This window comes from Cyanistes caeruleus, chromosome Z (genome assembly GCF_971803275.1).
Source record: "Cyanistes caeruleus chromosome Z, bCyaCae1.hap1.1, whole genome shotgun sequence".
Lineage (NCBI taxonomy): Eukaryota > Metazoa > Chordata > Aves > Passeriformes > Paridae > Cyanistes > Cyanistes caeruleus.
In genome coordinates this window covers 3,231,781-3,254,114 of record NC_141732.1, presented here as the reverse complement: position 1 = coordinate 3,254,114, position 22,334 = coordinate 3,231,781, and the positions used below count along the sequence as shown (strand labels likewise).

The 22,334-nt window shown below is 41.4% G+C and overlaps 1 protein-coding gene across 1 annotated transcript; it reads left to right on the top strand.

Moving 5' to 3' along the window:
- Positions 1–18,007: 18,007 nt before the first annotated feature.
- On the top strand, positions 18,008–21,099 carry LOC147647986 (uncharacterized). The gene has a single exon (XM_086868074.1). It carries the CDS (start codon positions 20,023–20,025, stop codon positions 20,923–20,925), a length of 903 nt encoding a protein of 300 aa, XP_086724200.1. The 5' UTR covers positions 18,008–20,022; the 3' UTR covers positions 20,926–21,099.
- Positions 21,100–22,334: the final 1,235 nt, after the last annotated feature.

Below are 22,334 nucleotides of genomic sequence, written 5' to 3'. Positions count from 1 at the left end.
GATTAAAAAGCATTTTCAGGTGTTTAGCAGTTAGATTTGAAAGGGTGCTTTAATTTCATGGCTTTTGATACCTAGGGGTGGAGTTTTAGAGTTAAGAGCATCTAAATTGGTCATATCACACCAGAAAAAGTGAAAGAGAAAAGGAGAAGGGCTCTTGTAGATTGGCAATCAGTAAATTAGCTCTTATTTTGCACACACCCACCCACCCAAATTTCTGTCAAAAGCACAAAATGAAGAAGTGACTTTAGAGACAGTCTTAACAAATCTGAGTATCTGTAAACTGTACATCTGAAAAACTTCTGTTCTGCCTTTCTGTATGCCATTATTCCATTGTGTGTAGGATTCCATTATAAAATAAGAAGATACATTTGAGCTCAGCAGCAATAATATGTAGAATCTTGCATTCTGAGTCAAATTGTGTGCTGCAACAAGGTAATTTGGACATCTGTGTGTTTTTTTGTTTTTTTGAGTTTTTTTGGGTTGAAAATTCCTCTTTGAAAGCATTTTAGCTATTTGCATCCTTTCAGTTCATTTTCTTCCTTCATGAGCATATTCTGGCTTTGCTTCTGTCCTTCCAAGCTATTGTCCTGGTTCCTTGTGATAAGGCTGGCATGAACCTCACCATGTCTTCAAGAGCCTCCCAGAAGAGGAGGTGGTGTTTGTCAAAGCAAAACTAAACTGTGCAGATGATAAGGCCTCCTGACACCTTGCTGGGCTGAAAGCAGTGCCATTTATCCTTTCACCCTTTGATAGTCACTTCCTCATTTTCCTTGCTGAAGCATTCAAACTGATGGAATTATCGGAAGCTGTGCAGGAAAAAGGGCTGTATGATAATTTGTTTTTACGTGAATATGCATGCACAGACACACAAACACACGATGCCTCCTTTGTTTGCAGTGCCAGGCTGAGCCTGTGAGCAGAAGGCATATCTCAAGTGTTTCCCAAACTCCGTGGCTGTGTTGTTTCTGAACAGCATGTTTCATTTAATTAAGACACAAACGATGCTGTGCCAAAGCTATTATGACTGCTGCATACATCACAGTTATATAGAGCCCACAGAAGCAATGACTGCAAAGTCACATTTCCAGGCACAGACATATATTCCTTTATCTGTAGACAGCCAGTTTACTGTTCACAGATGTACCAGTACACAGGGTGTTCCTCAGGCAAGCTTTCTGCTTATTCCTGCCCCTTTTTCCTCCCAAAATGCCAAATATATCTAACCACAGTTTCCCCCTGCCTCCCCACATTCAACATGTTTTCCTAGGTGGACAAGAATGGCACGTGGCATAAAGTGTCCAGTTGGGACAGTCTGGAAAATGAGAGAGAAAAGAGAGACACAAACACAAAACCTTGTTGAAGCTGAGAGAACAAATAAATCAGTCTGAGGAAGTGCCTTTGGACGAGCCACTGAGTGTGGTGTTGCAGCAGCCTGGTGTGTTACCATCTGTGAGAGTTCAAACAGGCTGTAAATCCCAGGCCCTCCAGGCTGTGGGAAGCTGGCTTGGAGAATTTCTTGTTTTCTTTCTTGGGAGGTAAAGCAGAGACTGGCTTGCTGATGCTGTAAGCATTCCCTGCTGGCTGATCAACATCAGACAGAAGAATTTTCTTAACCTCCCGCCAAAGATAAGGGCAGATGGTTTACAAGAGAGAGAAAGAGTTTGCTGAAATAAAGGACAGAGCTGAGAGAAAAAAAATCATGCTAGTTAGAGAGGACAATGCCCAAGGGCAGGAGGACAAGGATTTTAATCTTTTCAGGCTCTGTTATACTGAGCACTGCAGGTCCTCAGACGAGATTTCAGAGGAGCTTCATCATTTCAGTGAGGTGAGCACACTGAAAACCTTCATAGAGGTTCTGCACTGCCTTAAAAAAAATCCAGCTGAGCTGTTCCATGAAAGAGTTGGGCATAAAGATGAAATGAATGGGGAGCCTTAGGCAGCCTTGAAGGGCTTTGTTTTCTAGAGATAATGAAAGTGCTGTTCTCCAGAGGCAGCCTTAATCACCAAGCTCCAGGAAGGCTTGTGCAAGGCTTACCTTCCCTGTGAACTTTGGGCATTGCCTGCATTCCACTCAGGAATTCAGGAGCCCTCAAGCTGGGAACAGAGCAAGAAGAGACCATGAGTTAGGCATGATATGAGCATTTCTGTCAGGCTGGGGATCTGATCTGCATACCTAAATTTGGATGCCCTTCCAACACGTATTGATAGCCTTGGAGAGCAGGTACTCAGCTCCTGAAATGAGAAGGTGCCAGAGAACATGTGGAAGTCTAACCTTGGCCGTAGGAGGTGCTGCTATTCAGAATGGAAGCACTCTGTTCTTGCAGGCAGCTGTGGGGCCTGGTAGTTATTGGCAAAAGGAACCTCTGAACTGCATTTGGATGTCAACAGCCACTGTGAGATCTCCTTCTAGCTCCAAATCTCATACAGTGTGTGTTTCCTGAATTCACTTAATTTCTACCATCTGTATCTTGTAACTCATCTTAGGTTCTTCCAGTTCCCATCAGAAATCAACACCTGAAGTTTCTGTAATCCTGATAATGTGACCCAGCACTCATTTTCTTTCCCATTTTCCATTTTCTTTCAGCTCCAACTTTTCGCTGGGACAGGAGAATTGACCTCACACGTAGATAAAAGTTTCTGGAAAGTCAGTGTCTAGTTTCTCCTTTGACTGTCAAATCTTTTAGGAATGTAGCCATCATCTGTTAAAGATGAAACACTTTTCTCCACAGGAGAGAAGATCAAGCAGTGCGGTGTGAGGCAGAGTCCTTCCCAATCCACCAGAGATCCTCGCCCAGGTCTAGCTTTCATTTGAGTGCTTTTTTCTACCCACTCATTTCCCACTGTGTGAAATGCACATCAGGAGGATCTGAGGAAAAGCAGAGAGATCAGAAGGGGCTCAGACAGGGAAAGATGAAGCAGGCTGTGTGTGACAGCATTATGCTGGGCACTGGTCACTGTGAGACCAGAAAAGCCAGTACAGCACCAGTAAACAACTGGTTTTGGTCCAAAGGACCAATAAAGGGGAGGATGTGAACAGAAACAAACTGTTTTCTGTGACTTCCAGATTTGCAACCACTATTTCTGTGCCCGTGTGTTAAACTGGCAGCACTTCACTGGAACCAGTGGCTTGTTGGGAAGGATGTGACACCCAGGGAAGTACCAAAAATGCAAAAGGAGGATGGATGTGATGAGCCAGCTGGCCCACCTGGCTCTTTCAGGAACAGGATTTTTCTGAGAGGCTTAGGCTGCTCGCAGGGAAGCACTGAAGTTAAATCAGATTTTAAGTAAACATCCCAGCATCCCCCTACTCTGTTTTCACAGAACTGTAGAAGACAGCACACTGCTGACCCAGTGCTATTTTTTTGGTTCTGTGTTTTTATCATTGGTTTTCAGATAAAACCAGCTGGTGGAAATGAAATAAAAATGCTATGAGCCGTTCTGGCATGGGCAGTCAAGCAAGGGTGCTTTGTTGTGAGCAGCATAATTTAGTGCTAATACAGAAAAGAATGTTGTCAGCTACAACAAAACAGACCTGTAATCTCATCAGGAAAAAGAGGGAGGGCTGTCCTGACCATTGCACTGAGGACTTTTGCAATCCAGGCTGACTGGTTAGATCAAATCATCTGAGCATTGTCCAACACCATCCACGACAGTTTAAGCATTTAATCTGAGATGTGGGCAGGATTTTGGAGGTCAGAAATCCCAGACATGTACACCAAACCAAGACAATAGAGCAGCAGCCACTGATAGGCAGGGAGTGGAAATCACTGGTTAAAAACCACAGCATTGGCAGGGCATAAATCCTGTCCAGGTTCTGTTCTCCCAGTTGCAGATGATCCCTGGAGGAGGAGCTGGTGCTTGGACCACAGAGAGGCAGAAAACAAGTCCAAGGCATGGACTTGAGGTACTGGATTGTTTTGCTGCCATGTGCTCCCCAAAAGGTGCTGTGGGATCTGCTTCAAGGCCATCGTCTCTAGATGTGAAAGTGCCTGCTTTCTCACACTGAAACAAATGAGCTCTCTGTGCTGTGAGAATGAGAAGGCTGGGGAAATTGGATAAGAGAGGCAGGTATCAGAGCAGAAAGGGTGCACAGATCAGATGGGCACAGCTGCAGGTATCTCGGGGTTACGCCCAGGCCGCTCACCCAGCTGCCCAAACTCCCTGCCCTCTCCTGGGACCTGCAGGATTTCCAAACAATTCTGGGTTTGGCACAGAAATATGCTGAAACTCTGGGGAAATTCCAGGACTCAGAAATTCAACACAGGATATAGAAGTAGCAGTTGTGCCCCAATGTCACATCCATCCTACAAGGCCGAGCTCCCATCCTGTCTCAGCTCCAAGGAAAGCTGATTTATCCCACATCATGTGTCCCACCTGAGGGGCCCCTGATTAAGCTTCCTTGTGCCTTTCATAACACTGTTCTAAGTGCAGGTGAGATAGTGAACACATTCTTGTCTCATTTGCTGCCCTAATCACTGATAATCAATTGAAATGATGGTGGGACTCTCGGGGCCTGGACTTTGTTGATCGTAGCTGGTCCCTTTCAACTCAGAACATTCTGTGATTATTTGGGAGTAATTTATGAACTCCCTCCTCTCATAAAATAACTGCTTTATTGCCTGCCCTGATAGTAAAGGAATTAAAATAAGTGAATGTCTATTTTACCCTGCTATCTACATTCATAAAGCTTGTTATGGGCAAAAAGAGAACACAACACAGACATAAAGCCAATAATTATTATTATTATGAATAATAACAATAAAATCTTTATTATCTTAATGGCAATTCTAAAAGATTTTCATGATCCAAGGTTAAATTATTACAGAAAAATAAAGGAAAATAAAATAAAGAATATTATTATGTAAAAAGCTCATTTACACAAAACAGCGGTAGTGCTTCAATAGGATGAGCTTTATTTTTCCTCCTTGCCATTCTGATTATTTTGATTCACCTTGGGGGAGCAATTTTTTTTTACATTTTTTAATATTCAGCCTCTGCCATGCCTCGTACCCACCCCATGACTTCCCCTCTGTCACCACTGCTCTCCTTCCGTGCCTGCCCTGCTCTGCACCACTCCATGGAGTCATAAATTCCTTCACTGCACTAGAGTATTAAATACCTCATTCTCCACAAAATAACTCCCTCTGACTGCCACCTTGCCCAGAAGCTGTGGTTACACTGTACCAAGGCTGGCAAAAGTAAGACAGATTGGCCATAGCCAACTGGACACTAGGAAAAATCACTGCTGGGGTTAAAACAAGTTAAAACAAAGCTCCAGGCAGGTCAAGATGAAATGGAGCAAAGGAAACCTGATGTGCCTCAGTTTTGTGGCCTCCCAAGTGCAGAGCAAAGTCTGTGGGCTGATCCTATTGATAGCAACACTACATTTCCTACAGGTCTGCCATAAATATGATTTCAGAAAGGGACAGCACTGTCAACAGGAACAGCTAAGTTTTAAGAAGGTTCTGAAGCTTATAATTATCTTTTAACATTAGGGTTTTTCCCTCATTGCAAGCTGCAAGGGCTGTCTGTTAACACAGCTGGTAAGTAATTCCATTTTTCATTATTAACTTGGAAGTATTTATAGCCTGTGATCATGTATCTCACGTGGATGTGCTCTGTTTATACAGTAAATAAATTTAAAGCCCTTAATCTCTGTTCAGACAATTTGTTTGTGTCATTTTTCTTTCCCTTGTTTCGTATAATTTGGCTGTTTGTTGTGGAAAGCACATAACTGCCATCATTTTGGTTTTGCCTTTTTCAACAGCTTTATAGCCTCAGGAATATTTATAATTTAACTGCTTGCTAAGAGGCAACCGCTGATATGGGCAGATTGACAGCAGCATTTTCACTGCCCCTGCATTCAGGTAATAACCTTACTGTATCTTTCCTTTCTGCTGCACTGACACCTCCATGTATCAGGATTTGATGCCCATTTCAATTATTTCTTCTCTTATAATGTGCTGTTCTGTTTCAGCATCATTTCCACTGCACCCTCATGCCCTTCTTCATTGCACTCCCTGCTTTACAAGGCAGGACTGCTGGCAGCCTGTGATGGGCAAAGATGAGTTTTAGCTCCTCAACACTTCACTGCTCCCAGTTTTCCATTGCCTGACAGAGAGTTGAGACTTCTCATCTCTCAGGCTGCCCTGGAACTTTCTGCAAAAAAGAAAAATAAAAAAAAAGGGTGTTTTTTTAAGGCATGGGTGAAGAAGTTCTCTACAAGGTGTTGTCAGCACACTCATCAATTCTGGGACCCTGACCTGTCTGGGATCAAACTCCATTGGAAAAGCTTTTCCATAAATTCTTTCTGAAAATGTTGTTTTTTTCAGTCAGTTCATAGATTTCTTTATATTTATGAAAGCTTGTTTCCCCCTCTGGTCTAAATGGCACCTGAATGAATTTAAAATTGTACACCCCCATCCAATCATTAAGCTAATTAAAGCGACTCATTGGAGTTTTAAGCAGTCTAATTGTTCGTGGTGCTGCTAATTACAGCACATTAACTGGGTCCTGAGATGACATGAGACAATTTTCTGTGTTTATTTTATGTCACTTTGCTACCTTACAAGGTGCTGATCCTGTGGTCTGCTCAGGATGGGTAACTTACATACTTATCACAACAACATTTGCACAAATTACAGTAATTTTGTCAAAATCCTGTATTAATATCTGATTAATTTGCATTAATTGACTTAATCTGTGTCTAAAATGCACATGGATGCTAAATTTTGTCACTGCTTTGAGCAGAAAATGTGGACATGTGGATTCAGAGGCTGCAATATGCCTCGACATAAAAGAAGTGGAGACATCATATCTGACCAGCTGAATTCCCCTCTCTCCTTATGATATTGATAATTAATTGTTGAATAGGTGAGCAAAATATTGCAACCATTTTGTAACCTCCAGGTTTCCTGCAAGATGAGCCCTGATCCTTCAGTTGCCTTGATGAAGGTGGGCCCTCCAAGTCAGATATCCACTGGGAAAAATGAAGGGCATAACAGAGAAAAAAGGTGAAAAACCTGCACGTTTTCTCTAAGCACAAAAGTTTTAGAATTTAATTTCTCTGGAGCTGAATGATGAAGAAATAGTAATAGTAATAGAAATAGAAATAGAAATAAAAATAAAAATAAAAATAAAAATAAAAATAAAAATAAAAATAAAAATAAAAATAAAAATAAAAATAGAAGTGACATTAGAAATTTTTTGTGAGTGCTTAAAAGCACAGCATAGTTGTTACAAACTGGGCTCAGATCTGGGGGAAGTCATCACAGTTCATACCAAAGCCTGCTCACTCTCTTCTGGACATCAAAATTTGCAGACATAAAAGGGGTCATACACTGGAATGACTCTTGCTCAGTTCAGCAGAAGTTTGACAGAGTGCAGGCAGGGAGATAAGGACTGAAAAAAAGCAATAATTCACTGGCTCTACCCTGCCAGCCACCCCTGTCAGTAAACAAACCTGGGCTCACTGCTGCTCTCCCCTTTCTTCTCTTTAAACTTGAAGGTGAGGGGAGTCTGAGTTCCTGTCTGGACACCACACATGACATGGATGTGTGGATTTACAGTTGTCCTTTGCAAAGAGAAAAAAGGACCTCTTCCAGGACCTTTTCTGACCTGGAAGAAAATTACTGCAGCTCAGTGGAAAGGGAAACTTTGATTTTTTTCAGCTGCAAAAAGCATCAAACGCCACTGAGAGTTGCAGAACAAAAGTAACTATGAAGTCTTCTAGAAGATAACAAAACTCAAACAAAACCCCAAACCTCTGTCCCTGTTTTGTGGCCATGAAACCAGTGTGACATGAAGAACACTGCATTGATGTTTTTCATTTATAGAATTTTAAGTGCAGAAAAAAACTGTATGTTAGACAATTTGAGAAGTGTTTGCACTTTAGACCTGCCAGGTAGGAGCAATACCCTGGGAGCCCAGTTTTACTGCTTTTCCCTTCTCCTACAAACATATTTTCTCACAAATTTCACTTGGCTTGCTTGCTCCTGAAAACATGTCAACACTTCAGCCTGTAGTGTAAAGCTTGGAAAACATCAAATTTTGTGAAAGCTGGAAGCTCTGCTCAGCTCGAGCCCCAAAAATCATCCACTTACTTGGGGAATGTCAAGTGTGTCAAATCACAGATCAAACCCTCTTAAAAAAATTCAGCACACAGAAGCAAAACCACTTCAAACATAACAGCAGAAATTCAGAACTTATAAAACTGCAGTAGTGATGGCTCAATTAATCAGCTGGGTAAAGCTGTTGTTTCAGGTGGCAGGCAGTTGAAAACTGTGTGCAAGGATATAATGTCCCCCAAAATCAGCTGCTCACCAACCACATGTACAGAAATCATTCACAAAAGCCCAGTTGGGTGTTAGACAGTGAAATGAAAACCTGTTGTTAAAGCTAATTGGCTTTACTTGGAAGGAACAGTTAATATATAAAGACCTCTCAATGAGCAGGAAGCAAGCTGTTTAAAATATATAATATGGGAAAATAAAGTTTTCCGTATAAAAAGTTATAATAAATCACATCAAATGGAATAAAAGATTAAATATCTGTATTCATTGAGCTGTCTGACAAAATAACCTATATAAAATATATCTTGTCTTTCAATTCAGGTGAACCACTGCATGTATTGGGCCTTTCAGAAACCCACTCAATCAATCATGTATTTTTGCTATTCAGAATACAATTGGTCTCATTTTGTTGTAAAGGTGATGCCTGGAATTATTTGTAAATAGTGAGAGTTTTTCACTCCATGGAGGTCTAAGATTCAACCCAAATCACTACATTGTGGGTAATGCCCTCAGCTTGCTTTTTTTTTGGGTTGTTTTGTGCTCTGGTCCAGTTAGCAATAGACTTTGTGTCACCCTCCTCCCCATTAGATCTTCTACTTATTTGGTAAAGGCTTCTCACTGCTAAAGAATCCAAGTCACACCTGTTTAAAGTGGGTTAACAGTGGTGAAGTCCTTAGAGGACCTGATGAAAGTACTATCTTCAATTTAAAGAAAGATTCCTTCAAATGATAAAAACTGTTCTGTTTATGGTTCAGAAGTTTATTGAGAAAAGAAAATATTTCCATCATTGTCCAAAGGTCATCCAGACTGAGTTAATAATCACTTTCATGAAATTAGTTTTCTAATCAGACTCATTAGCTCAAAAAACTTTTCCCTTGTCCTTCCTAAGCTTCATTCTGAGTTGTATGAATGCAGAAGAAAAAAACATGCAGTATGTGCTGATATGCATTATACATGGAGGAAAAACAGAGCAAGAGACTCTTCAATTCCAACTTGAAACAACCCCTTTGGAGCAAATCTATTTTCCATCTCCAGCACTTCTCAACCAACCTGCCTGAAGCCAAGCTATATAAAGCCAGTACAGATGTGCAAATTCAGTTTGAATAATTAACTGTGGCAGATGATGACTCTGTGTTACTCTGATTGTAGTCGCTGAGTGCAAAAGTTCATGATAATAATTCAGAAGTAGTTTAGGGAAATTTGATTCCCTGCCAGAGCTGCACACCAGGAAGAGAGGAGGCTCTCTGAAGTTTCTGAGTCAGCCACAAATCTGTAGAAATTGGGTTAACAAGGCACTCAGAACAATGCTCTGAGGCATGACCTGCTGTTCTTGAAATCTTGTATTACAGGTAAACATCTTTAATTTCACTAGAAAAGAACAATTCTGGAGGGGTCAGTGAGGGCAGGTGGGATACATCTGTCTCAGCAGAACTGACTTCTCTGAGCTGAGTTTTGTCCTAAAGCAGAAGCACAAATGTGGTAAAATTCAGATGTGAATTTAGGAGTGAGATTAGGCTTCCTCCATTCCACTTCTCCAAACCCCTGGAGAGAACCCGGCCTTCTCAGACAAGCAGGACAAAGAACCACACACTGATGAACTCAGGGTAAAAACCCCACCATAATTATCAAAAGTAATTTGGTATTAGTCAAACCCAAACCAGCTGCTTGGAGCTCTGTATCCATAATGATAAATCCCTGGTGTCTGGTGAGCATTAACAGGTGGGAGAGGTGACCAAAGCTGCATCAAGACACACCATCTAAAGCTGTACACACTTATATAGTGCTCCCAGATCATTTGCACATGAACTGTGCTAATATTTCCTAATAATTCCCCTTTGCAATACGTCCCCTGGGGACGTTTGGGCTTCATTACTCCATGTGCCCCAGATCTGAGAAGTTCTGGGGAGAGAAAGTGAAGACAGAAATGATGAAGGGTTGAGAACAGCAACACCTTTTCAGCAAAAAAGACACAGGTCTTATCTGTTATTGCCACCATTTAATTACTGTGGTGGTTATAATGTCTAAACCATATGTCTATCAGTTCTTTAGATATTTAACTCGCCATTATATTGTCAGCACTATGTACATAAAATCAGTGTATTTTATTGTAAGAATCACTGTCATTGTATCATCATAAAAATTAAGAATGATGATTTCCCAATGACAGAGAAATCCAATAATTCATGTTGGAAACTGTGTCATTACAGGCAGTGGAAAGTCAAAATTAATAATTATAAATGAAATATATATACATAATATAAATATAAATAATGTATAAAATATATAATAATTACGAATGAAATTATTTTCTTGCTTTTCAAGTATTTAAAAAATAGTATAGACAACTACAGAATTGAACTTACTGTAATTTTTTTCTTTTTTTCTGTTTCTACACAACAAACTTACTATTTTTTTATTGTTTTATTGCTTATTTAGTGTTTCTAAAGACACTTATGCACAGGTTATAAACTTGTGCGAGAAGTTATTTGAACCTAGATGAAGTAATTCCTGGTATTCAGATATTTGGAGACAAGAAGACAACTGTTTTCCCAAGTTCACTTGCATACACAAAAGCAGTATTGGATATGAACGTGTGCTGCTATTCTTTTCTCACTAAAATTTCCATGGCTAAAATGCCTTTAAAATAATGTTGTGCTCAGAAATGCAATTAAAAGTTTGTGTGAGTGAATTCCAATCTGTGAGTTTTGTTAATTATTGACTTCCATTGCATCCTTGATGATTTTCTGTTCAGCTGTTAAGTCTGTGCAATTAGTCACCAAAATTAGCTGTTGCCACAGAAACTGTCAATATCTAATTTCATATCTCAGGTATAAAAATTGAAGATGTGAGCATTAATCCATACTTTAAGTGTGGTTAACTCTTTGGTAATTCAATTCACTTTTTAAAGTTATGGGTGGAATTGCATTGATTTTGATGAGGTTGCCAACATATAATAGTGTGGAAATTGACTCCAGAGCTGAACTTTCTGTCCCAGAGTGAGGAAACACCAGGGGGATATTGCTACCTGTACTGAATTTTCTCCCAAGTGACATTTAAAGTATATCATCCTAAACTGTGAAAAAAATAATGTGAAAGAAGCCAACCAAAAAACTGTCATAATATTTTATTTATGAGCTGAGAAAGGGTTTCATGCATTAACCCCTGACTTGAACAGTTTCTACACTGGCTGCTGTAATTTGACCTTGTACACGAGATCACTTTATTGACTTAAGAGATTCTGCTGTGACAGAAAATGGCAAAGGTAGTGCTTGGGAAATGAGAGTAAATGGAAAAGGTGCCCTGTGAGCTGTTAAAGAGAAAGGAGGTAAAAGAAGAGGATGGGAAGGAGAGTTGAAGAGAAGGGAGGAAATAATGCTAGTGAAATATTAGAGCCATAAACAGAGCATAGCTAGAACTGTTAAAATAAACAGAAGTATTCATTCATGTTGGCAATGAATCCCAGCCAAACCAAACAGGCTCCAAGACCTTTAAGCTTGATCCCTGTGGCACCACCTTGTTCTCCTCTGCAGCCTACAACTGCAATGCATCAAACCTCCCTGGAAACTCGCAGCTGTGTTACGTCTGTCCAGCCTTCATCCTTCCCTGGACAAACACTTCTTTCAGAAACCCCAAACATGTCTAAGCTGTCATCCAGGAGCCCTGAGAGCCTTCTTTGTTTCCCTGGGTTTGTTTGCAGATGTTTGGTGGTAGCTCTCATTCACTGAAGATACTCTGTGAAACACAGAGCACACAATCCATCCCGTTGTAGGCTGTTGTGAGGTATGGCAAGGACCACATCAACACAGTCTTTTATTTCTGTTTTACCTATGAAATGCCTGTGTTAGACATTCTGGCAGGTTCAGGGGTTTTATTACTTTCCTTTTCACAGGTGTTCTTGGAATGAGAGAAAAAAAATAATGTCCCTTTCTCTGGGAGTGGTGACTCTGGGATGATTAAGAAGGGAAAACCTGAGTTTTGTCTACAATCACTCACTGCACATCAGCATCCACATCAACTCACAACCTCAGTACTCTGACACTACAATTTGGATTTCACTGCAGTTGGTGCTACAATGAGCACCAGAAGCTCCTGTGAGACTGAGAATCCAGTTGGTGGCTGAATGGATTCTTTGTTCTTCTGCTGAGGTTTCTTTTTGTCTCGCCAAGGCTGCTCCAAATTCAGCAGATTTAATGCTGTGGTTTAAATAATTTCAATGACATTCTGTTGCCTCCAACTGTCGCATCATAAATTTCCCATGTCATCTAAGCCAGCCACATTCTTATGTTCTAATTTCTCCAAATCTTTCACTGTCTGCCACTGTTAACAAATTTATGTGCTCTTGTGAAACAATCAGCATACAATGTTTTATTTCAAGTTTAGCTCTTTTGGTTATTCTGAGAGAAGCCAATGCAGTGAACTGGGCATGAGGTGAAGCAGCACAGACTGCAGTATTCCTATTAGCTGTGAAATAAATTTCATTGTTAATAATAATTTCTAAGCTCATGCAGGCTCTATCCAGACAATGTGCTGCCACACTGTGAAAAAAATTTTCTTTTTTAAAGAATTAAGAGCCTATGTTTTACCTATATTTTAACTATATTCCTGCATTATGTTTAACCAGTCAGGTCACTTCTGCTCCTGCATATATTGAAAGCATGAGTTCTCTGCCTCTGCTTACTTTACTTCATTCTCATTAGAATTTAATCTGTGGTAGTTGTGAAGAATTAGTCTAATAGTTTACTGCCAAGTTTGGAAAAAAAATTGCTTGGGTAGTTGTGTGGTTCTTGATTTTTTTCTTTTCCCCCTCTACTATGTTCTTTAAGTCAAGAAGCACAGGCAGTGTGTGATCCACTTCTGCAGTAAAGGGTATTCCCTTTCATATGTACCTATATTTTTACTGGCATGGCTAGGGTGGAAAGGATCCCAGGACAGCCAAGGAAGTGGTGCAGATTTTCTGGTCCTTCATCAGGATAGGTTGGAAATTTGGTCTGGGTCCAACACCAAGACAGCAAAGCAAATTTCTCTGATTTTTTTTCAGGTGTTTCCATTGGAAATGATTACTGTTTCTGGACAGGCCTTAGCACCAAACAAAGCACTTTGTAAAGATGTACAAGATGAAAAACATCTTCCTTCTTTTAGGGGCAGTTTGAAAGAGTTCAGCACGAGTTGTTCAAAGGGGGCCAGTCAAAATTTTAGGGGCAGGTTCACTCCAAACTCAGGTCCTGAAACCCAAGACCCCAGATTTAAGGTACTTAGGTGATTGCAGCCGTACAATATCAAGTGCTGCTTTCCTCTTAAGGACTACATCTTATTTCTTTTTTTGGCTGTATCTAAGAATTTAACCTGTAAAACCAATAAAATCTTTTTTGTTTTTTACTGTGAGAACACAGCCTTTTTAGCAAGCAAGGACAATGATCTTTCAAGCAAATTTGGCAGGAAAGGAAAACATACAAACATAAACTTCAGGCTCTTTACTGAATTCCCAATTTCTCATTGCACCTCCAAATTTAAGTTCCACATTTACGACCTCAGTGAATTTTGGCTGTGAATGCAGAGCTCAAAGCCATGTACAGACTGCATCCTGAAAATCCAGCCCTGAAACTGTGAAGTTTCCAGGCCCTCTTTCCTCATGATTTCTCTAGCATGAGAGAACATCACTAGCTGGAAACATATGACAAAACCAAATGACAACTACCACATGAATAAAATTATTTCAAGACATATTTCATGGGGCATAATAAAAGTAGAACCTGTGGAAAGCTCAGTAGCTCCATAGCAATTTGGGAACTGGAAAGGAAACCACCTTTATATGTCCCTCTAGAGAGAGTGAGCTATAAAGATTAATTATATTTAATTAATAATAATTAAATTAATGTGCCTCTCTAGTCAAACTAAGCTGCTTTGTTTCCACTGGGACAGCTGAAGATGCAATGGAGCGTCCCAGAAGAGGACTTTGAAGTCTGCTCTGGAGATTTTTTTAAAACAAAAAATAGTATGGGAAAAAGTTGTAAGTTAATCAAAAACCCATGGAAAGATAACCCCACTCCGCATCCAGACTCACGTTAACTATTGTCCTGCTCTCAGAACTCCTCTCTGAGTTGGTGTGCTGGCAGACATGGGTGCAGGCAGAGGAAAATGACTTTTCTGCATTCCCACTGCGCCAAATCCAACACATTGAACCCCGAGGGAGATTAAAAATGCTCTTCTGAGGGCGTACTGAAGGCTCTTCAGCTGCCTCCTTGTTTAGAAGAATAATTCATGCATTTCAAAGAGGAAATGGCTCTCAAAGGCCCAGTTCTTATTTTTCTTATTTACTACTCAGGTAAGTGTCTTATTACTCTAAGCTTTGATGTTTACATGTAGTACTTCATGACTACTAATTGTGCATGTCAGTCTTCATGGGACAGTCTCTAATGTGCCATTTCCTATAAATTATGAGTGTGACAACAAAGCAAACATAATCATTCCAGCAAATTGTCCTTTCTTATCAGAGGGAAGCTTTTAAAGAATTGTTTTTAGTTACTTACACAGGTCTTATTTTTTTTTTAAACAAAAAAATCAGTCATCAAATTAATTTTTGTTTTCCTAATTAAAAAAGAAATAATTAAAGGGTTGAAAATTTTCCTGGAAAAACAGCTGCCAGATGGGCTGAAAATTGTTTCAGAGGATTATTTTTTCGAACATCTGTCTCAATCTTGACCTTTGGAAGAGGAGAAAACACACTGCTGATAAGGATTGAAGTTGTTATGCTACATCAGTTAATCAAATTAAGTAATTGGACACATTTGAAGACTACAGAGAAGAGTGAAATCCTGTGATTGAATATGTGATTATTTGGATTACTTTCTTTTAATAACTTAATAAAAATGTTGTTTTTTCAGTAAGAAGGCTGGTAAGATAATTATTTGGAAAGTCCTATAAACCCTTTTCAAGACATACAAAATACAGGTACCAATCCTCTACATCTTTCCTATCTCAAAGTACATTTCAGCTTTTTATGGCTGAAAATTTCAGGCTTTTTAACAGACAGAGGACAAAAGAATTACTTTTGGGTCTTACTCTATGGATTTCATGTCTTTTCATGAGAATTGAAAACGTAGAGATTTAAGAGTCTCTGTAGGCCCTGCATTTCACCAGATTCAGGCCGTATGTTAAATAGAAACTGATTAAATCCCTGTGTGAACAGCCTCAATAAAGACACACGTGATGTTAGATCTGTGTAGTCCAATTCTCACGTGTCTTTGTCAGATTTTTCCTGACTTTCTCACAATCCACCCGACAGAAGTGACCTATTTTTCCCTTCCTTTCTCACCATGTAACATCTTTTTTTTTTCCCCCTCATAATCCAGCTGTGCACCAGCAGTAAAGGAGCTAATGGTGGTCAGGGGTTATGCATATCATAGCTGTGTGGTGTGGCTATGCATCCCATAAAGGTACCTTTTGTGGCAGGACAGAGATTTGGGGATGGCCAAAGCTCATCTTTAATGATGCAAGTTTTGTGTTTGCTGGGTTGTCTCTCCCCTGTCCTAATATTTCAGGTGAATTCAGGAGGTAACACCCATGTGAAAAGCTGAGAAAGGTGTATCAGGTGTGGTGGTGTCTTTGTCTCTGGATGTTTTGCTGAAATGTGGACAAACGTGCCACCTCACACAAACAATGGGAAAGTTTCTGGTTTGGATCTACCCATTCCTTTTCTCTGCTCCAGAAAATGTCACATCTTCCTGTTGAGGCCAGAGGGGTTGGAGATTAGTCTGCATGGTTAGCATCCTGTCATACTGAAAGGCATTTCTTCTTCGGAAGAAAGTCACAGCAGGCTGAAAAGATTCCTGAAGGCTCAAAGAACCTCTCCCAGCCTCTGTCTGACGAGTTACTGCATGGCTTAATTCAAAGTTTGCTGCTAATGGCAGCTCTTCTGCAGACTTTAATGCATGCTGGGTTGACTTAGCGGATTTTTCTGACATCACAGGAAGAAATTTAAATCACTCGTGTCAAGGATCATTTCTGACTGTTGAAGTCTTGATGTGGAGCAAGGCAAAGTGTAAATCACTAAATGCTTTTATTTTTTTTTTTTCCTATTATAGAATCATGGAATTTGGGTTGGGAGGGACCCCAGAGCCCACCCATTCCCACCCCAGGCACGGCAGGGCCAGCTCCCAGTGTCCCAGGAGCTGCCAGCCCCAATGTCCAGCCTGGCCTTGGGCACTGCCAGGGATCCAGGGGCAGCCCCAGCTGCTCTGGGCACCCTGTGCCAGGGCCTGCCCACCCTGCCAGGGAACAATTGCTGCCCAAGATCCCATCCAGCCCTGCCCTCTGCCACTGGCAGCCATTCCCTGGCTCCTGGCCCTCCATCCACTCTCTCTCCATGTTTCCTGTTGGCTCCTTCAGGTTGTCCCCATTGTTCTTCCCTTGCAAGTATTGTTTCACCAAAGATAAGTGAGAAACTCAGTGTTTGTGTTACCACTGCCTACTTTTACTGCCTGTCTTTTGAATATTTTCAATTTACCTTAATCTTTATTTATGGTATAGTATGAAAGCATTTCTGTGCTTGAGAGTAACCATGTGCACAGCAAAGAAACCTCTAGATTATGACATTTTCCCATCTGGACTACAGGTTTTATTAAGAAATTACTTATTCTGCAGACTTGCTTTGGGAGAAATACTTCCTAACAAGTCACAAATCCATGGTCTCACAGACATGTTCCCCAGAAGATTTGTTTGGAAATCCCTGCAAATTCTGTATGTACTTACATTACATCTTTTGAACAGTTTGAAGACATCTTTCACCCTGAGGCAACAATTTTTTTGGTACCTAGTTAAAAAAAAAGATCTTATATTTAAGGTAGCATAAGCAGGACTAAAGGCTTATAGCTAAAATCAGTAATTCCTAAAATACATCTTAGCTTTTTTCTCCGAGCCTACAATTACAGCATTGGGTGTACTGTTTAATGGATAGCACTAAAAAGAAAAGAAAAGAAAAGTGTAATTTAGACCCAGATAGGAAGATTTTTCCCTTGCTTTTTCTGCGCTAATAATATTGCAATGCTTATCTTAGCTGGCCTCTAAGTGGTTTCTTTAAAAATAGATTCTTTTTGAATAAAGCAGGAGTTTGCCTGGAAACTTGGCTGTGGTTCCAACATATCCTTTGGATTTTTATTTGGTTCTGTCTCTGCCCAGATCAAGAAGCTCTCTGGTGTGTAATCTGTCCATTTCTTAGCAACAGTCTGAACACACTCCTAACTTTATTAATGCCATTGTAAAGGGCTCCAAACATCCCCAGACATTAGGGGACTTCACTGGTCTAATTTTTAAGCACTCAGTACCAATGAGTTAGATTTTCCCACTCCAAGTGACAAATAAAACAGGAGAATTATGGGCACCGGTTTGTTTATGGCCCTGCAACCAAAATAAATTTATTTTCATTGAGACCCATTTAAGACTCAGAGGCAAATTTTTGTTCCCTCAAAAGAATACAGACAGAAGTGTTGAAGAAAAGTGCTAACTTGCTGCTAGCAATGTTTGAGACTTTCTGCTGCTTTTGTGAGTGAAGCTATTAGTGGAAACCTGACAAAAATTTTGAAATGTCAAAGTAGTAGCTGGTGGTGCAATGCAGTAACAGAAGTTCATTAGAAGAGGAATACATTGGTCATAAAAGTCTCAGTTTTGCCCTGAAATCAAACAGGTAATGACTGAGAGGTGATTTTTAAGTTTCATTTTTGAAGTATTAAAGACTATTCAAGTGTGACCTTTTTTCTCCCCCCACAGCAACAGCATCATCATTTGTTTTAATATTATACCTTTATCTTTAGCAAACAAAAGGCTGCCTTTGCATGGAATGCTGCCTAAATGTGGCTTAACTCACAGAAGCAGGAGGGATGAAATAAGAAATGAAATGATGTCATAGACTTTTACATCCTTTATCATAATAAATGACCAAACGTGTGGACAAAAATCTGATGCCTGTCTTTCAGAATTTTGGAGAAGCTCAAGGGCTGTGAAAGTCAGACAACTTTGTTTAGGGGCTTAATTAAAGACCTCTCCTTTTGGAGGATACAATTCCGTAACACTTCCTTTTTGTTGCTCTACACCACCAAATATCCCCATGCCAATTAATAAAGACCTTTGTGGTGTGGGTGCTGCTGTTGCTTGAATCAGGATGGTGAAAAAAAGGGGTCACTACCCTGATGTTCATATCTGCTGCTTTAAGTATGTTAAATTTTCATTATTTTAAGTGTGCTGACAATGGAAGAGAGCACACAGGGACATGGTTATAAAGTGTTTCATTAGAAATTATTGTTAGAGCAGCATGAGACTAATCCTTAATAACAAATTAAACAGACACTTAGTAGATATGCTAACATATATTCTAATACTGATTTAATGATTTGAGGAGAAATATAAGTGACCTTAAGTGAGTGGGGAAGGTCTTTTATTAGTTCCACAGCACTGTCTTTACTCTTGTCATGACCATTCCAGGTTTTCCAGCTACAGCTGGCCTGTGAGAGATTTCTTAACCAAGCAGTACATAAATTAGAGAGTCCATCACTGTACATTTAAAAGCACAAATTAAAGTAAAAGCTGTTGCGGTTTAATTGTCTTTCTGTTCTTCTGTCAAATTTTCTCTCTAGTGGTACAATCTGTTTCTTAAACTACTGACTTTAATGTAAAATGTAGGTTAATTCTGAGAGGTAAGCAGTGCCCATTTGTCAGCAAATGCAGTTTTTGGTCTGAACAGCTATTTTGGGTTCAGTTGTGATGTTGTGTAGTACTTTCATTAAACATATAATGTTAATTTCCATTAATTTTCCTTATTCTGGATTAAATATTTTGATGTCATTGATTTTATCCATGATGGCCTGTAGTTTTCAGCAAGAGCTGCATTGATATTCGGATAAATATATTTTTGATGCTATTTTGTGTTAGGTTATAGATGTAATTTATATGTACATTATCTTAGGAACTGCTGGAGTTGGATCAGCTGAAACCTATCACAGGTAAGAACTCTTCACCAAATATTATTTAAGTCTGAACTCTCACTGCAGCTGCATTTTCAAAGCTCTTGATTTTTTTTATGCAGTTCTGCTAATCTGTACAATTTATGTTTATTAGTCAGATCTTAATTCCTGATGAGTTGCAGTTCACAACTGATGTAAGACATTAAACTGTTCAGGAGGAAGAATCACAGTATTTCTTCAAATTTGTCAGGATGCCAAGACATTACATGGGTTTTATTTTGAGGGTGGATAGTGAAACAAACACTGAACTTTACTTGCTGCCTGGTCTCCAGTAGCGGCAGTTTTGGACCAAAACACGATGAAAACGGCTGGATTGTGACTCAGGTAAAATTATGCAAAATAAACTCAGCAATCCTGTGACTCAGAGGGATTTTTGAAATGTCAGATTAGTAGCTGGTGGTGCAATGCAGTAACAGGAGTTCATTAGAAGAGCAATACATTGGTCATAGAAGTTTCAATTTTGCCCTGAAATCAGGCTTTCAAGGGGGGTACATTGCTGAATGGGTACCTTTCCGTGTGAGCAGCTTGGTTGCTTTGGGATTTTTATTTTTTTTTTTAAACACTTAAAAGCACTTGCAGACAGCACGAAAACACTAGGCAGATTTCCTGAAAGTGTTTAAGCACCTGTGCATGGAATGTTACCTGTGAGGCTTCCTCAGGCAGCTGTGCCAAGTGATTGTCCCACTGTGACTTCACTGGGTGGCAAAGGGTGATGGATTATGACCCCCGGCTGTACAGATTTGGGCGGCAGAGCTGAAGCAAGAAGCAGGAAGGGAAGCGAGATGTCCAGCGGGAGCAGCGAGTGGAGCTGCCCCATCTGCTGGGAGGTGCTGAGGGTCACGGCCCACGCCTGGCCCTGCCGCCACGAGTTCTGCCTGGGCTGCATCCTGCGCTGGCTGCGGGGGAAGCGCACCTGCCCCGTCTGCAGAAGGCTGGTCTCGGCCGTCAGCTTTTCCGAGCAGGAGGAGGACTACCTGCAGTGCATCATCAGATACCCCAGAGAGGCCACCGGGCACGCAGGAGAGGCTGGTGACAGAAAGGATGGGCGCAGCATCCACGTCTTTGCCGCATCCCTTGCCTCTGCCTCGCAGGGGACGCTGTCCCCAGCCGAGCAGGGCGCTGCAGGGCCAGCCGTGGGCGGCATCCTGCCCGAGCTCTGGGCAGAGCTTTTCCGGAGGAGATGTGACCTCCTGAACCCCGTGCGGTGCTGGCTGCAGCAGCGGCTGCAGAAGATGTACAGGGCGCGGTGGTGGCAGGTGAAGACGGCGGAGAGCGCCATCCTGCTGGCCCTGTGCATCTTCGGCCCGGACAGGGAGGTGCTGCTGCAGCGGCTGCAGCCTCGCCTGCGGCACTCCACGGCGCTGCTGGTGGACGGTCTCCTCGGCATCATCGAGACTCAGTGCAGCCAGGAGGTGCGGAGGCTGCGGGGCTGCCACGCTGCCCAGGAGGAGGCCGAGAGCCCCGGCGCCAGCTCTGCCCCCTCGGCCTCCGCTGGGGATGCTCCCGGCCCGGCTGGGCCCGCGGAACCCAGCGTGGAGCAGGAGGCCGGCGGGTCGGAGGAAGCGCTCGGAGAGAGTCCCAGCACACTCGGGACCGGCCCTACAGAGCCAGAGCAGCCCTAGAAAGAGCACGGGGAGGTGGCAGCGGCTGCAGGGAGCCTGATCCCCGTCCAAGCAGGCTCCCCTCAGCCATGGCGTTGTGATGGCCCCAAAAGCAGCGGGCCCTCGGGCCCCATGGGTGACACCAGCAGGCTTTTCTTTTGTCAAGAAAAAGAAAATAAATATCTGTTTCCTTGACACAGCCTCTGGGTGTTGCTTCTTCCTGGGGCCTTTTCCCTTTCCCCTCACACCACGCTGCTGGACGAGGGCCCCACAGCCCCAGGGCCACGTTGTCCTCCCCCAGGAATTGCCCCTATGGCCACGATGTGGGAAGAGTTTCTGGAAGAGCATCAGGGTGATGGGGCCAGGGGAGTCAGGAGGGAGAGCCCAGGTGTTCCTCAAGCAAGAAGAGGAAAACCAAACACCACTGGAAAATGCCAAACACCATTTCTGCCAAATGCTTCAGGAACAAATGTGTGCCTCCTCTTTATGAAGAGGAGGATAGAGGGAGTCTGGATGGCGTTCAGGGACAGGAGAGGAGTTTGTGTCCTCATTTTCACAGCTCTGCTGCTTGCCTGCTAATGAGAGTTGTTTCACTTGTCTTAAGCTGATTATCCCTGTTACTCCCAGGTTATGGGAGCCCCAACACATAAGATGCTGTGTGGTGCATTTGAGTCCCATAAAAAAATTATGTGTCATAAAAACTCATCTACAGCACTTTCCAAACTGTACTTTTTATACAGCATGGTAGGAGCAGTTGTTTATTATTTCTGCACCCTGCACCCTTTCGCAGGGGTTGTTAGAGAGATTAAGGACATGCTTTGCTCTTTGGGGACAGGACAGATGTCTGGCTGCTGCTCGTCTGCCTCCCAGGAGTCCTAATGATGCTGACTGTCCTTTGATGTATTGACTGAGAGGAAAGGGAGCCCTGCCAAAATGTACTAATGATATCAACAGTGTTAACACCTAAACAGGCTGTTGTAAATATTATAAAGATTTCTCTAATATTTTCTTCTCTCTCTGTGGGAATGCATATCCGGTTTATTCTCCAGTTGCTGGTAGATTAAAAAAAAAAAAAAAAAAAAAAAAAGTGGATGAGCGATGGAAAAGAAGAAATAACAAAAAGGTATTATTTTTCCATTTTTTTGGGACCCCAGTTGTCTGTGTGTGTTTTTCCTTTGCTGGTCTCCTTTACAGAATATCAACTTCATGACTACAGTCCTCCCCTTTAAAAATACAACTTTTACCTATAGTCTAAATTGGAAGAAGTGATTAAACTTAAGGAAATATTTAAAAGAAGACTAGTTTCTTTGAAGTTTAGCAACTAGCTTAAAGAAAGATTAAATTAATGTCAATGAAAATCTTCTTCTGTGATATGTTCTCACAGTGATAATGCATTTCAAAGCAGGTTTACTATCCCTATCACAGCAAGG

Coding starts and splice junctions, on each gene's coding strand:
- LOC147647986 (XM_086868074.1), top strand. CDS start 20,023: ATGACCCCCGGCTGTACAGATTTGGGCGGCAGAGCTGAAGCAAGAAGC.